This window comes from Molossus molossus, unplaced genomic scaffold (genome assembly GCF_014108415.1).
Source record: "Molossus molossus isolate mMolMol1 unplaced genomic scaffold, mMolMol1.p scaffold_m16_p_1, whole genome shotgun sequence".
Lineage (NCBI taxonomy): Eukaryota > Metazoa > Chordata > Mammalia > Chiroptera > Molossidae > Molossus > Molossus molossus.
Window position 1 is genome coordinate 66,630,880 of NW_023425344.1, and position 16,034 is coordinate 66,646,913.

General features: G+C 41.2%; 1 protein-coding gene across 1 annotated transcript in view; it reads left to right on the forward strand.

Moving 5' to 3' along the window:
• Window positions 1-12,555: 12,555 nt before the first annotated feature.
• The window catches only part of PKD2 (polycystin 2, transient receptor potential cation channel), a 64,215-nt gene continuing 60,736 nt past the window's right edge, over window positions 12,556-16,034 (forward strand). Inside the window, exon 1 of the mRNA XM_036269824.1 lies at window positions 12,556-13,255. Within this exon, the coding sequence (XP_036125717.1) occupies window positions 12,643-13,255 (613 nt within the window). The 5' untranslated portion in view covers window positions 12,556-12,642. The remainder of the gene's footprint in view (window positions 13,256-16,034) is intronic.

Sequence of the window (16,034 nt, forward strand, 5' to 3'; positions counted from 1 at the left end):
TGTCATCAGAAAAATGCAAATTAAAACAACAATGAGACACCATTACACAGCTAGTAAATGGCCAAAACCTATAACACCAATAACATCAAATGCTGGCAAGGATGTGAAAAACAGAATCTGTTATTCATTACTGGTGGAAATGCAAAATGGTAGAGCCACTTTGGAAGACAGTTTGGTGGTTTCTCACAAAATTAAAGATACTCTTACCATATGATCCAGTAATAATACTCCTTGGTATTTACCCAAAGAAGTTGAAAATGTTTTGAATGAATGGATACAGAAACTGTGGTATATTCCAACAACAGAATATTATTCAGCACTAAAAAGAAATGAGTTATCAGGCTATAAAAAGACACGAAAGAAAACCTAAATGCACATTTCTAAGTGGAAGAAGCCAATCTCAAAAGGCTATATACTGTTTGTTTCCAACTATATAACATTCTGGGAAAGGCAAAATTGTAAAGACAGTAAAAAGATCAATTGTTGCTAGGGGATGGGGTGAGGGAGCTATAAATGGGCAGAGCACAGAGGACTTTTAGGGAAGGGAAACGATTCTGTTTATACTATAATAATTGATATATGTCATTATACATTTGTCCAAACCCTTAGACTATAGAACACCAAAAGTAAATTCTAATGTAAACTATAGATTTTTAAGTGATAATGCTGTGTCAGTGTAGGTTCATCAATTGTAACAAACATACCACTCTTAGCGGAATGTTGATGAGGGGGAAGCTATGCACGCGTAGGGGCAAGGGTTATACAGGAACTCTGTAACTTCTATTTTTTTTTTTATCATAAACCTAAAACTGCTCTAAAAAAGTCTTTAAATGGGAGTGTGACATAATAGCAGTGACAATTTTTAACATATCAATTGAGATCACTGGATTCACTTAGGAAATAGATGGCACACTCAACAAGCAAATTTGGCTAGAAGTGTGACACCAGACCACCTTGTATACCAGGCTAATTTGGCCTAGCTACTGAGGCATCAGCCTTCTGAGTATTTTACTCAATGCCCCATATATAACAAGGTTTCTTTACTTTCAATACTGAGAACTTGGAAAATTCCCCACTCTGAGAGAGCATCAGGAATTCCCCACCTGCTCCTTTCCTCTGCCTCAGGCAGATTCCTCAATGCATGTTCTGAAGACGCAAGGGCAACTTTCTGGAGTTCTTTTTCTGTGCAGTTAGTTTGCTCCTCTCTGGTACTCCAAATTCTAGTACCCCTTTAGTTTCCCCAAATCCTCAACTTACGCTGTCTTCTCAGCTGAGGGGGACTGCACTACCGCAGGGGAGCCATTTCTAGGGAACTACTGGAGAAACCATAGGGTTCACCTAGGTTATCTTCTTTCAAGAAATTCCTTTTGACCCAGCAGCAATTCTACTTCTGGGAATATATCCTAAAAATTCCAAAACACCAATTTGAAAGAATATATGAACCCCTATGTTCATTGCAACATTATTCACAATTGCCAAGATTGGGAAACAGCCCAAGAGCCCATCAGTAGATGAGTGGTACATTTACACAACAGAATATTATGTGGCCACAAAAAAGAAAGAACTCTTACTTTTGCAACAGCATGGATGGACCTGGAGATTATTTTGCTAAGTGAAATAAACCAGTCGGTGAAAGACAAATACGATATGATCTCACTCATATGTGGATGCTAATGAACAAAAATTAATTAAGGAACAAAATAAAAATAGAGGCATGGATCCATGGAACAGACTGACAGTTGTTAGACGGGAGAGGGTGGGGGGACTGGATGAAAGAAAGTGAAGGGATTAGCCAAGCAACATATGTACATAACCCATAGACATAAACAACAGTGTGGTAATGGCCAGAGGGAAGTGGGGAGAGAGGAGGGGGAGGTGAGTAAAGGGATAAAAATGGGGACATCTGCAACAATGTAAACAATAAAATTAAAAATATAAACTTGTCTGTATGTTTATGAAAATATTTTTTTAAAAGAATTACCATTTGTCACTGCCAATGTTTGAAAACCATTCTTATAAAGTTGGACTGGTTTTTTTCTTTGCTTAAAGTAAGTGAGTAAATCTGTCCCTGTTGCTCTATCAGGGCCAAGAACAGATAACCTTTAAAATATTTTTAATTTAAAAAATGATTGAAAAAGAGCAAACAAAATATATGACCATGGAGAAGTGAAAAGGGCACTAGCAGAATTCACAGAAGAAATTAAGGATTTAAAATACATAATTAGATAAATAAAAAGCTGCATTTGAGACTACAAAAACACAAAATATACAGTAATATGAAGGGCAAGATTTATAAAACTCCTGTTAAAAACAAAAATAGCAAATAGCAAAAGAAAAATCATTAGAAAGGACATAATACAGAAACCAAACACAGCATCTCCAGCATAGGCACCATCAGTGTTCCTAACAAAACTAATGAAGCAGAGTATTTCAAAATTATTTTTTAAGACTTTCCTAAAATAATTTGAATTTTCTGATTAAACCTGTACAATAGTTCCCAGAAAAGTATTTATGCAGAAGGATCAACACAACGTTGTTTCTTGGAGCAGGATAAGAAAAGAAATTCACTGGTCAGGTAATTTGGTGCAGAAAAATCAAGTCATCTGCTAAGGCTGAGAGAAAAAGGGTGGATTTAATCTGACCTGCTAGTTCTCCACAGCAACATTTAATGACAGCAGAAGGTGGAGAATTTTTTTCCAGAATCCTGAAAACAAGAAAAAAAAAAAACAAATAAACCAAAAAAAGATTAAGCCAAATACTCAGCCCATTTGTTTTATGTTTATGGCAAAAAGAGGCATTCTCAATTTTGTTCAGATTCAGGGAATCATGAGGCATTAATGAGCCCTTCTTTAAAAACAACAACTTTTTAATTAAAAAATCTATCCCAAAAGGATTGAATCAAAAGAAAGAACTCAGGGGAGTGAAATACATGTTTTTGTTGTTGTTGTTGCATTTATCTTCAGATAGAGAGGGAGGGAGGAGGGGGGAAGAGAGAGAGAAATATTGACGCGAGAGAGACACATCGACTGGTTGCAACGGGGGCGGGGACAAACTGCAACCTAGGTATGTGCTCTTAGCAGGAACTGAACCCAGGACTCTCTGGTCTGCAGGCTGACGCTCTAACTGCTAAACCAAACCTGCCAGGGCTGGAATACATGTTTTAAAGATACTGTAATGAGCCCTGGCCTGTTTGGCTCAGTAGTTAGAGCGTCGGCCGGCAGACTAGACACATACCTCGATTGCAGTTTGTCCCCGGCCCGGGTTAGGGTTGTGTAGGTGGCAACCAGTCGATGTGTCTCTCTCACGTCAATGTTTCTCTCTCTCTCTCTTTCTCCCACTCTATCTAAAGATGAATGCTAAAAAAAATAAAGATAGTGTGATGAGTATTGAATATATTTAAATATATAACATAAAATGTTATATTTATTACTTAAGAAAAATGTGCTTATAGACTTTAACAATGTAAAAGTATTAATTTTAAAAAGTGTTTGTTGGTAGAGCGTATACATATGCTAATATCCTTATCTTTCAGAAGAAAAGCCAAAGGCTACTGAAAACATTGATGAATCAAATGTAATGCTTGTTTCATTTTAAAAATTGACAGTTGATATTAAAATTTATATTTGTAAATAATTTCTAAAAATCATTCAGACAGAAATCCAACATAGCTCACTAATGCTCTGATAAACTCATGAGTAGTCCTTTATGGGTCAGACCAAAGTAAGGAAATGACCAGAAAGAGTTATTATATAAAATTAAACTGTTTCACAAATTAAAATAACTTCTGTGGCCAATGAGTAAGAGTGTGAGGAAAGCTACTGTAACCAAAGCAGGATGGTATTAGGAAAAGATTAAATACATAAATCAAAGGAACAAAATAGAGCATCTAGAAGTAAACTCACACATCTATAGTCAATTGAGTTTCAATGATGATGCAAAGATGATTTAACAGGGAAAGGATAGTGTTTATCAATGAATGGTGCCGGAACAACTGGATAGCCTATGCAAAAAAAAAAAAAAAAAAAAGGATAAAACCTCAATCCATATCTCACACCAGATACAAAATTATCTCAATAAAATTATATGCCCAAATGTAAAACCTGAAATTACAAAACACCTAGAAGCAAATAGAGGAAAAATGTTCATGGCACTGGGTGAAGCAAAGGTTTCTAAAATATAATATCAAAAGCACAATCCACAATAGAAAAAGCTCATCAATAGGACTGTATCAAAATTATAAACTTCTACTGTTAAAAAATTCTCAAGGGAATAAAAAAACATTTTTGTATTTTTTTTCAAATACAGTTTACATTCAATATTATTTTCTATTGATTTCAAGTGTATAGCATAGTGGTTAGACAATCATATACCTTACAAAGTGTTCCCCTGATATTTCCAATACTCAACTGGCACCACACACAGTTATAACAATATGATTGATTATATTTCCTATGTTGTACTTTATATTCACATGACCATTTTGTAATTACCAAGCTGTGCTTCTCAATCCCTTCACCTAAAAAGACATTTTTACAAGGCCATTTGGAATATTATTTACATCAAATTTTTAAAGTTGACATTTATAATATTAAAAAGAAAAAGTAGGTTTCAGCATCCCCCAAAGTCTAATCTTCTAACCTTTTCATAGTGGGAAGCTAAGCTACCCACCCTATATGCCTTATTTAGTCTACTTAGCTCACACCAGGTGGCCCAATCATATATTCACAGACCATCTAATACATACTGCATTACTAACACAACTCTTACAGTCTATATGAACCACATCTACTCAAATCTATTTCAATTGCAAGGGACAGAAACCCTAACCTCAAATAAATTAATAAAAAAGTAAATTCTTTGGCTAGTGAAGTCCAGGAGTAGCTCTAACTTCAACTAGTGATGTCATCAGAACCTGGTCTGTCACCATCCCCCAGTAACCCAACTAAGACACAATGAGTCAGAATCCCTAGGAGTTAGACTCTAGACTCTTATTTAAACAACAAAAACCTTCCCAGATGCCATACAGAGCTTATTAGTTGCTTTATCTACATATAAGTTACCTTTGCAAGTTAATTACAAGCTTCTTACAGGCATGGGCAACTTCTTTTGCACCCTAATCATGTCAAAAATTAGCTACATGGATATTAAACCAGGTATTCTGTAAAGTCTGGTAGATCTGGGCATGCTGTAACTCTCACTCATGTTGGAATCAAAAGGCATTTAAAATTACTTTTATATCCTTTTGGAAAATCTGGGCTAGTGGAAGTACAATTGTATTCAAAGTTTTGTTTTTTTTAAAATATGTTTTTATTGATTATTGAGAGAGAGAGGAAGGGAAAGAGAGATAGAAACATCAATGTGTGAGAGAGATAACAATCAGCTGCCTCCTGCATGGCCCCTACTAGGCATTGAGCCAGAAACCCAGGCATGTGCCCTGACCCGGAATCGAACCAGGATCTCTCAGTCCATGGGATGACACTCAATCCACTGAGCCACACTGACCTGGCTTTGAATAACTATACCCAAGTAGTATTAGTGAGTAAATTTGAGTTGGTAAAGAGAAAAAGCCTCACATAATATTCCAAAGAGCTCTGTTCTTGGCCCTACATTATTCAAAAATATTTTAAATTTGGATAAACATATATATGATAAATATCATACCTGCATCTAACAAAACTAGGATGTGGCAAATGATAAAAATGTACTTCACAATGTTCTTAAATAGCTTGGCCACCCAAACATTACCATTAGTTCAATTTCGGCGTACTTCTGGTCGTGACATTTTACCTACTTTTTTGTATATGTATTGTTGGCTCCACTTTTCTCCTAAGCATCAAAATTTTGGCTGCCAGCTTGTCTAGACTTACATCCTTACAACTCCAAATCTAGTGGGAAGAAAAGCTTTCCTTTTCCAACAACGCAGAAGGAAAGTACTGTCCTGATTTCCATTGAACAAAACCAGATTCCACGCCTGTTCTTAAATACCATTCATAGGGCCAATTTGACATGATGCTCTGGTTGGCCAGCTCCGAGTTCCACGCCCACCACCTGGAACTTAGTGGTGCTGGTGTCAGATACATCTGAGGAATACCCTAATGGAGTCAGAATGGGAGATGGTGGTTCCCCCAAAAAATTTGCCTGATGAGCTGCTAACTAAGAAAACAAATAAGCCAGGGTCTATGCTCTCTAGGAGCTTACATTCTACCCAGAACAAAACCACAGTGTTAACAGATTTTTTCAATATGAGGTGGTAGCCCTGGCCGGTTTGGCTCAGCAGTTAGAGCTTCGGCCTGCGGTCCAGGGAGACCCGGGTTCGGTTCCCGCTAAGGGCGTGTACCTCGGTTGCAGTTTGTCCCCGGCCCTGGTCCCTTTCACGTCGATGTCTCTCTCTCTCTCTCTCTCTCTCTGTCTGTCTCCCCCCCACCCCATCTGAACAAAAAATGGAAAAATATCCTCGGGTGAGGATAAAATATATATATATATATGAGGTGGTAGTAGAAATCATGTCTTATCTTTGCCTCCCTAGAGTCTAACATGGTGCCTGGCACCTATCTGACACTCTACAAGTGCCTGATGAATTTATTAAGATTCTCTCATTATCTCTTCAATAAAAATTATGTGGGAATTTGTAAGGTCAATATTTAACCTCATTATTCAGAGAAGGAAACTGAGATAGAGAGGTTAGGTAATCAAAATCACAGTGCCAGCCAGTGGGGCCACACTGACCCTCACAGAGGCAGGGGCACATCCAAAGCAAACTCCAGACAGGAAGAATAATAGCACAAATCTTAGCCTCCTGTTATTACAGCAGTAAAGTGGAAATAAGGTAAAAGTTTTAGTATGATTAGCCATTCTTATAAAGCCCAAAACACCATGTTTTCTTCTAATAATTTCAGATGTCAAGTGGTAAAAATTTATTTTACAATGTCCTTGAATAAATAAGGACTGGGGGAAAAACTGAGAGGGAAACATGTTTGTTTGGGTGGGTTGCTAAGCAACACCACACAGGCCAGAGACTTCTTTTGAAGGTGGAATCTGTGGGACCAACTGGTTCTTCAGCTTGTGTCTACTTCATTGGTTTACACTGGAAAATAAAAGCAAAACAGAAAATAAACAGGCAATTTTAATAATACAGAAGTCAGCCGTGTGGAGAATACTAAGTATTAAATTAGACTGGACTATTTTTAAAGTTGCCTTTTAAAATAGCTTTTCTGAGTGTCCACAGTGGCGCTGAGACTAAGAGGTGGGGTTTGTTTGGATGTCCCCCCAAGGACCTACCACGTGGATGAAATAAAGCCAAATAGCACCCATGCAGTTATCTATCCCACCCGGTATTTCAGGCCTTAGAGATTATTGAAATCAGTACTATGGCAATATGATTGTGGAAACCAGATGAAGAAAAATATGTTTGTACATCTCACTTATCTAATAAGGGGAAACTCTGCATGAGAAATAGAGGTTTAAGATGAATATGAAGGAAGGAATTCTGTGGCTAGGGAAAGCCTCAAAGCCTGCTCAAAACCTGCTTCAGCAAAAGCTAGGAGTTCTGAAGGGGAAAAAAACATGTCAAAGTAAAAGCACAAAAGAGAACATTAGTAAGCCAGAAAAAATGAATAGCTATTTGCTCAGGAAACCTATTGGATGGCTGGTGGAGGGTTTCAAAAGACTAAGACTGAAATTAGTAGTGAAACTCCTGAAAGATAATGGGCCAAATTATTTTACACAAGTATTGCTAGGACCTTTTAAAATTACATGTCTTACAATGGTTTGCAAATAAAATTTTGGGTAAGCACAAAAATAATTCTGAATTATGTATGTGTGGACACATTTTTAATTACCCTGAATTCTTTTCAGGAGAAGGGTATAGTCTTAGAAAGAATCTTTCAGATTTTGTTTTAAATAATTGATGCTATAAAAAAAGGTCATTATTAGTAATTACAAAATAAAGTCTGTACTTTTGTTTTTTAATCCTCACCCAAAAATATGCTTTCATTAATTCTAAAGAGAGAGGAAGGGAGAGGGAGAGAAAGAAACATCAATGTGAGAAACACCAATCAGTTGCCTCCTGCACATGCCCTGGTGGGGATTGAACCAGAAACTTGGGTATGTGCCCTGACTGGAATTGAACCCATGACCCTTCAGTGCACAGGGCAATGCTCTAACCACTGAACACACCAGCCAGAGATATAGCCTGTACTTTTTAACATATATCTGGGGTCTTTCTTGATCTGATCCACCTACCTTTCCCTCCCATGCCAGCCTGAGAAGTCTCTCTTCTCAACCCTCTCTTGTATTGAAAGCCTTTACTATTGACTTGATATTAAATTATATTCTGCTGTCTACTGTTATTTAGACAGTAGACATGTGTGTCCCTTCGATGAGATTATAACTCCCCAAAGGATCGGTCCAAGTAGTACTTTGTTTTGTTTAGCATATTTTAACTAAAATTATGATGTTAGTTACTATGCACAGTAGAAGTGCAGAATTTGAACCCAATAAATAGATAGTAATGAAATTAAATTTTTTAAATTATGCCTTGATATTATTGTTTTCTTATTCAGTATTCTCTTCTGTAGATCTCTGGACTGTAGACCTACTAGCAAGAAATAGTAAGAACAAACAAGAAATGAACACACTAAGTGGTGTCTTCTAAACCTTCTAAAAAAAAAAAAAATCTTTGAGCCCTGGTTTCTGTGGCTCAGTGGTTGGAGCATCAGTGTTTGGAGTTTGATTCCCGGTCCAGTGCATGTACTTGCATTGTAGGTTTGATCCCCTGCCCCTGTTGGAGTATGTACAGGAGGTGACCAATTAATGTGTTGATGCGTCTTTCTCACATAGATGTTTGTCTTTCTTCTCTCTCTCCCACCACCTTCCTTCCACTCTTTCTAAAAAAAAAAAACTAATGGAAAAAATATCCTCGGGTGAGGATTAACAACAACAACAAATCTTTGGGAACAAATATCATAAAACTGAAAATAATATTTTAGCAGTGACTTTGTCATAGCTTCATGTGGGCTTAAGCTCTTCCTAGGGCCCTTGGAGCCCAGCGGAGCAGTGCAGTATGTAAAAGTTAAAAACTGCTCTACGTGAAGATTAGATCACCCTACACTTTGCCAAAAGTTTACCTGTGTGACTGAAAATAATGGCACCTGACTAGATTCATTCATTCCCTCACCAAATCCCCAGGGAATGCAAACTCCTTAAGGGCTGGGCTTATCTCCTGTTTCACTGATTGCATTCTCTCCTAGTGTTGTGCCTGGTGCATAGTAGTTGCTCAAGAAGTATGTGTTACAGAATCCTCTGTGCTGGGCATGGAGCCTCTGTCTTCAAGAACTCATGGTTTAGTTCGGACAAAGACTTCCAAATGCGCAATTTTATCATAGTAAGATATAAAAGCTAATAATAGCTAACACTTGAGTATTTACCATGTGCCAGACAGTATTCCACATGCCTTGTCTACATTAATGCACTTAATCCTCACAACAACCCAATGACCTGAACACTCTATTTTTGTTTTTATAAGAGCAAAAAGAAAAATGATTTGCCCAAGACCACATTAGCTAGGACGTGGCAAAGCAGGAGCTGACCTCAGGGTTCCAAATTAGCACACAAGCCAAAGAATACATGTGACTCAAGTACCACTGAAGTTTCTTCTATCTATCCAGATGACGGTATCACTGGTGATAATGAAGCACTAGGAATATGGGGTAAATGTTTCGAGAAAACCCACCCATTTGGGACATATTGATGCTTCTCAATTCAGGTTGCTCCAGAATTCTCTGGGAAGTTCAGGCCTGAAATCCTGGAGATTCTGAATCAATAAGGTTAGGGTTGGGACTCAGTTTCTATATTTTTAACAACTGCCACAAGGGATGCTGATAATCTTTTTGTTGTTAATCCTCTCCCATTTTTCCATTGATTTTTTAGAGAGAGTAGAAGGGAAGAAGGGAGAGAGAGACAGAGAGAGAGAGAGAGAGAGAGAGGAGAGAGAAACATCCATGTGAGACAAATCGATTGCCTTCCATATACACTCAGATGGGGGTGGAGTTTGAACCTGCAACCCAGGTACTGCCCTTGACTAGGAATCGAACTTGAGACACTTCAGTGTCTAACCACTGTGCCATGCTGGCCAGGGTGCTGATAATCTTTTGATCACGTTTTTAAAACACTGCACTAGATCTACTCTCCAGCAGAACCCTTCAGCTCAGATTCTGTGCTCTTTTCAGGCCTGGTGTTCCTCTGCCTATATATATATACACACATAGTTCAGAATCCATTGACTATGCAGTCTGTAGTGCTGTGTAAGGGCCTCAGCATCTTTGAAGAGTCCCTGGCTTACAGGCATCATAACCCTGACCCAGGACAGTTATTTGTGGTTTATTTATCTGTCTCCTCTTGAGGGCAGGAGCTGTTTCATAATCTACTCTATATGCCCATCTTGTAATTCAGTGCACAGGAAATGTCTTTAAAATGAATTGAAGGATAGCATGAGCCATGCCTGCGCTCCAGACCCACCAGCCTGCCTTAAACAGAAGACAGGTACCTAAGGTGATAGGTAGCCACAATTATCTAAATACTAGCAGCATATTATGACCACATAAGAAACCAACAAAGGATGTTGCACATGGATGTGCAGGATGGGAAACCATGCTGGGAAAGTAGATGGGAAGTTGTCATGGGCTGAATCGTGTCCCCATCAAGAGTTCATATGCTGCCCTAGCCAGTTTTGCCCAGAGGTTGGAGCATTGGCCCGCAGACCAATGAATCGCGGGTTCGATTCCAGTCAAGGGCAAATACCTTGGTTGCAATTCATCCCTGGCCCTGGTTGGGGTAGTGCGGGAGGCAACCAGTCGAAGTGTCCCTCTCATGTTGATGTTTCTCTCTCTCTCCCTCCTACCCCCCACCCTACTCCATCTGAACAAAAATGGAAAAATATCCTCGGGTGAGAATTAAAAAAAAAAAAAAAAAAAAAGAGTTCATTCATATGTTGAAATCTTAACTCCCAATACCTCAGAATGAGACTGAATTTGGAGATAGGGTTTTTAAAAGGTAATTAAGTTAAAATGAAGTCATTAGGATAGTCCCTGATCCAATATGACAAGTGTCCTTATATGAAGAGGAGATTAAGACACTGACACAGAGTAAAGATCATGTGAAGATAGTGGAGGAAAGCCACCTACAAGCCAAGGAAAGAGGTTTCAGAAGAAATCAACCCTGCCAACACCTTGATCTCAGACTTCCAGCATATAGAATTGTGAGAAAGTAAATTTCTGTTGTTTAAGCCACCCAGTCTGTGCCTTTGTTATGGCTGTACTAGCAAACAAATATAGGAGCAGACTATGAAAACTTACTAAACCAAACTATGCAAATTAAATTTTATCCTGTAAACCATCAGAAGCTCTCAGAGGTGTCTCAGCATTAATGTGCCATGAGTAGCTTTGGTTCTAGAATATAATTTAGAAACAGTGGAACCCCTGAGGTGGAGAATGGAGGTGGAATGCACAGATACTGTTGGTTCAATGTGAAACAGATCAAGACATAAGATAAAGGCCCTGGACTAAACCATTAACAGTGAGAATGAGAAAACAGAGGTCCTACCAGAGAGACATTTGTGGGGCAAAAGTAACAAGATTTGGGGCAGATGAGGTGTAGGATGAGGTGAGGATATCCTGAAGTATAGCTTGGGAAGTGAAGGGACGATGATGCCTCAAATCTCAATTGGGGACGCAGGGGATGAAGCAGGCTTAGTAGAGGAGGAGAAAACAACTAGTTTGGGACAGGTTACGTTTCAGACAGTTGCCCAGAACAGAGTTGGATGTGCTCCGTGGAGTGAGAATGAACCTGGGGCCTGATAGAAGATTCTCCTACTCCGAGGCCAATGCTGGCCCCTGCGGGAGTGTGGGGGAGAGGGAGCGGACGAGTGAGCTCGCGCTGGGAGCACCAGCGATCTGAGGAATTCATGGGGTCCCACTAGGGTGGAGGGAAAGCCAACCAAAGACTTAAGGAACAATCCAAAAAGCGGCTGAAGACTGGAGAGGAGGGCCGTCAACAGCCAAGGAAGTTAACATTAGTAGTTTGTTGGTAGTTTTCGAAGGAAAGAAAGCTTTCTGTGCCCCTGCTGCAGACCAGCTCAGGCTGGATTTCACAAGTTCACACCATCCCGCAAAATAAATGTTCTCTCTCTCCACTTTGGGAAATCGAGGCAGAAGTGGACGGCGGTTAACGGGGACCCAAGCATGATCTCAGAGTCGCGCCGACTGTGACAGGCTCCAGGAGCCCCTTCCCACGGGCGGGCTGGCAGGTCAGCGACTCCGTCCCCGCCCGAGCCCTTTCACCCGAATGGAATGTGGGCGCGCGCCCTGGACGCCGGTTCTTTGGAACGCGGGCCGGGCTCCTCTCGCCGAGCGCGCCGGCCGCGGGGGCGGCTCCCTCGCGCCTCCCCCCACAGCGCGCCCCGGCCGCTGGGCGAGGCGAGGCGAGGGGGAGGCGGGCCGAGGGGGCGGGCGAGGGACGCGGGACTGCGAGGAGGTCGGGGGCGGGAGCAGCAGGCGGCGGGCCCCGGGAAGAAAAGAACATGGCTCCTGAGGCGGGCATCGCCGAGCGCCGCTCGGGGCGAAGGCGCGCCGGGCGCCAGTGACCGCGATGGTGAACTCCAGCCGCGTGCAGCCGCAGCTGCCCGGGGACGCGAAGCAGCCGCCTGCGCCCCGAGCGGCGGGCCCGGGCCGGCTGATGGCGGGCGGCGCGGCCGTGGGAGCCGGCCTCGCGGCCCCGGGTGGCCTCCGTGAGCAGAGGGGCCTGGAGATCGAGATGGAGCGCATCCGACAGGCGGCCGCGCGGGACCCCCCGGCCGGAGCCTCGGCCTCCCCCTCGCCCCCGCTCTCGTCGTGCTCGCGGCAGGCGTGGAGCCGCGACAACCCAGGCTTTGAGGCCGAGGAGGAAGAGGAGGAAGAGGAGGAGGAGGAGGAGGTGGAAGGGGAAGAAGGGGGAATGGTGGTGGAGATGGACGTGGAGTGGCGCCCGGGCAGCCGGAGGTCGGCCGCCTCCTCGGCTGTGAGCTCCGCGGGCGCCCGGGGCCGGGGGCTTGGGGGCTACCACGGCGCCAGCCACCCGAGCGGGAGGCGGCGCCGGAGAGAGGACCAGAGTCCGCCGAGCCCTGGCCCGGCCGGCGGCGGGGATCCGCTGCATCGCCACCTCCCTCTGGACGGGCAGCCGCCGCGAGTGGCCTGGGCCGAGAGGCTGGTTCGCGGGCTGCGAGGTAAGAGCGCGACCCGCAGCGGCTGATGCTCAAACCTGAACCGCGGGCGCCGGCCGGAGCCATCGCCCCCTGCGGGCTGCTTTCCGGGGCTCCACTTCGCATCCCCCTCGCGTCCCCGCCTCCCTTGGAAACGCATTCCCCACCTCTGCTAATTCTGCTCTATTTCCGGTACCCAGGGACGAATTCCGCTGCTCCCTTGTCTGTGCAAATTTATTGGATACCTCCTCCTTCTAGGAGAAAAAATGTCACCATATTTTACTTATGGAAATAAGCGAAAGCCTTATTAAAGTGAAAAGATATATCTGAAGGTTTTTTAAAAAATTATTATTATTGAAGGGGAAAAATGAATAATACAACTAATGGTGATTATCCTGTATACTTGCTAAGTTCACTAAATTTTGTATTAGTGCCCATGGACTTCCACAGGTTTTGATCCCTTATTGCCCTTCATCCCGTTCTCGAAAGGGTAACAGTAGTCTAATCCAAGTTGTGGGAGGAGTGTCATTGGGTTGTCATTGATGTTGTTTTGATGTGTGTGGTTGTTTCTGGGAGGGGTGCTGTTGAGAACACCGCGAATAGAATAAAATAATATTTTTGGAAACAGTTATTTGGCCATTTCTAATTCTAGGCATTTTCCTAAAACAGTTGCAAAAAAAAAGTTACATTATTTTTAAAAACTTGGAAGTATGCCTTTAAATAACTAAATTAATGTTCTTTGAAATTCCAACGAAACAGTGAAGTCACCAATACCAGCTGTGTGTAAATGTGTCAGTTCAGTGCACCCAACTCTCCAAAAGGCAGGAAAGGAATTTTCAAACTTGCCAATGTCTGTTAAGAGGACACACATTTTCCAAGAGCAGATGGGGATCCTGTTTTTGCAAAGTTTTGTCAAAGACATCCTTGGAAAAGGGTTGCATTTGCTTTCACCATCTGAATTATTTTAATCTCCACCTTTAAGAGTTTCCATTCTTTTGAAAATTTCCCTTCCCTTCTCTAATCTTCCTGTCAGTTTTGAAAATCTTGCACAAAAATCACCCAGGTGTTTTTATAGCAGCGTGATTAAGATCATGTCAGGCCTATATACAGACCCTTGTTCTACCACACATTGACTGTGTGACCTTGAGCAAATTGCTTAACCTTTCTGATCCCCAACCTTGCATTTATTTTTTTTTTTTTTGTTTTTTTTTTTTATCCTCACTCGAGGACATTTTTCCATTTTTTTGTACAGACAGAGTGGGAGGGAGAGAGAGGGAGAGAGAGAGAGAGGGAAACATCGATGTGGAAGGGACACATCGAGTGGCTGCCACCCGCACGACCCAACCAGGGCCGGGGACAAACTGCAACCGAGGCACGTGCCCTTAGCGGGAACCGAACCCGGGTCTCTCCGGACCGCAGGCGGACGTTCTAACCGCTGAGCCAAACTGGCCAGGGCTGCATTTATTTTTTTTAAAGAGATCATCATAATACTTAGTTCTTGACTTTGGAGAATTAAAATGTATAACGAGTCTCTCCTATGTAATGAGTACTTCATAATTTAAGTCTTAAATTCTAAAAAGTGTACATTTTTCTACTTCTTTTACATTAGTGCTTTTGCTAGTTAATTTGATTCAGAACATGGTAGAGAATGAAAGATTCTTTGTGAGTATCCTGTGTGATTAGAGTACTGAAAAAAATAATACTTTTTAAAGTTCAAAACTGTATTCAAACATATTATACAGTTGACCCTTGAACAAGCAGGGGGTTGGGGGCACTGACCTTGCCTTAAAACTACAGGCAGCCCTCCGTATGTGCCAGTTCCCATCCACAAAGTTGACCCTTGAACAGCTGGGTTTTGAACTGGATGGTTCAACTGAAAAAAATCCCAGCATAAGGGGATCTGCTCAGTTCAAACCCATGTTGTTCAAGGGTCAACTGTATTATTTTACATTGTTTTAAATGTGCTTTTAAAAATATTCACTGAAGTGAGAGTGAAGTTTCTTATAAGTTTATATGTAATAATAAATCATCCTTTTAACTCAGTTCAAGCATTTGATAACACAATTAACCTTTGAATACACTCTAATGGACTATAATAAAATGAAATATATGTTTTTATATGAGTGTATATACAGATCAATTTCTTTTAAATTAGACTTTTAAAAAATTTACAATGAATAAGTTCATATTCAAATCATACCTTACCAATGAATGGTCTAATCAGTAGGAGAGCAGACTCAGAAAAATCTTAATTATAGAAAGGTTTAGAATAAATTTTATTTTATTACATTTATGAAAAACTATAATCAACATTCTTGTCACTCGTTCACTTGTTAAATAAATGACATTTGTTAAATACTTAGCACCTACTGTGAAACTAGTACTCTGCTAGGTTCTACAAAAAATAAAAATAAACTAAAATAGCACATCACCATCTTCTTATACACAAACCCAGAAAAGTAAAATAAATAACCGTGAATGAGTTGTGAATTTTTTTCCCTCTTGGGATACCAATGACAAAAATCTTATATGCATTATGTAAGTAGTGCCCTAGGATCAGAACAGAAAGTAGCTTTTAATTTCTAAAGGTAGGAGAGATTACTACGTTTGGAGTGGTCAGGAGCTTCCCTGGAGGTCTCCTGTCTTTGTGACTTTACACAACCCACTCAAACTTCCTGGGCCTCAGGTGCTCACTCAGAGAATGGAAGAGTTGAACCTTCTAGCTTTGACATAATCTTGTGTTGTTGTTTAATGACAGGAACCCAAGATGGACAAGAAATGGTCATTTTTGCTCCTTGAACAG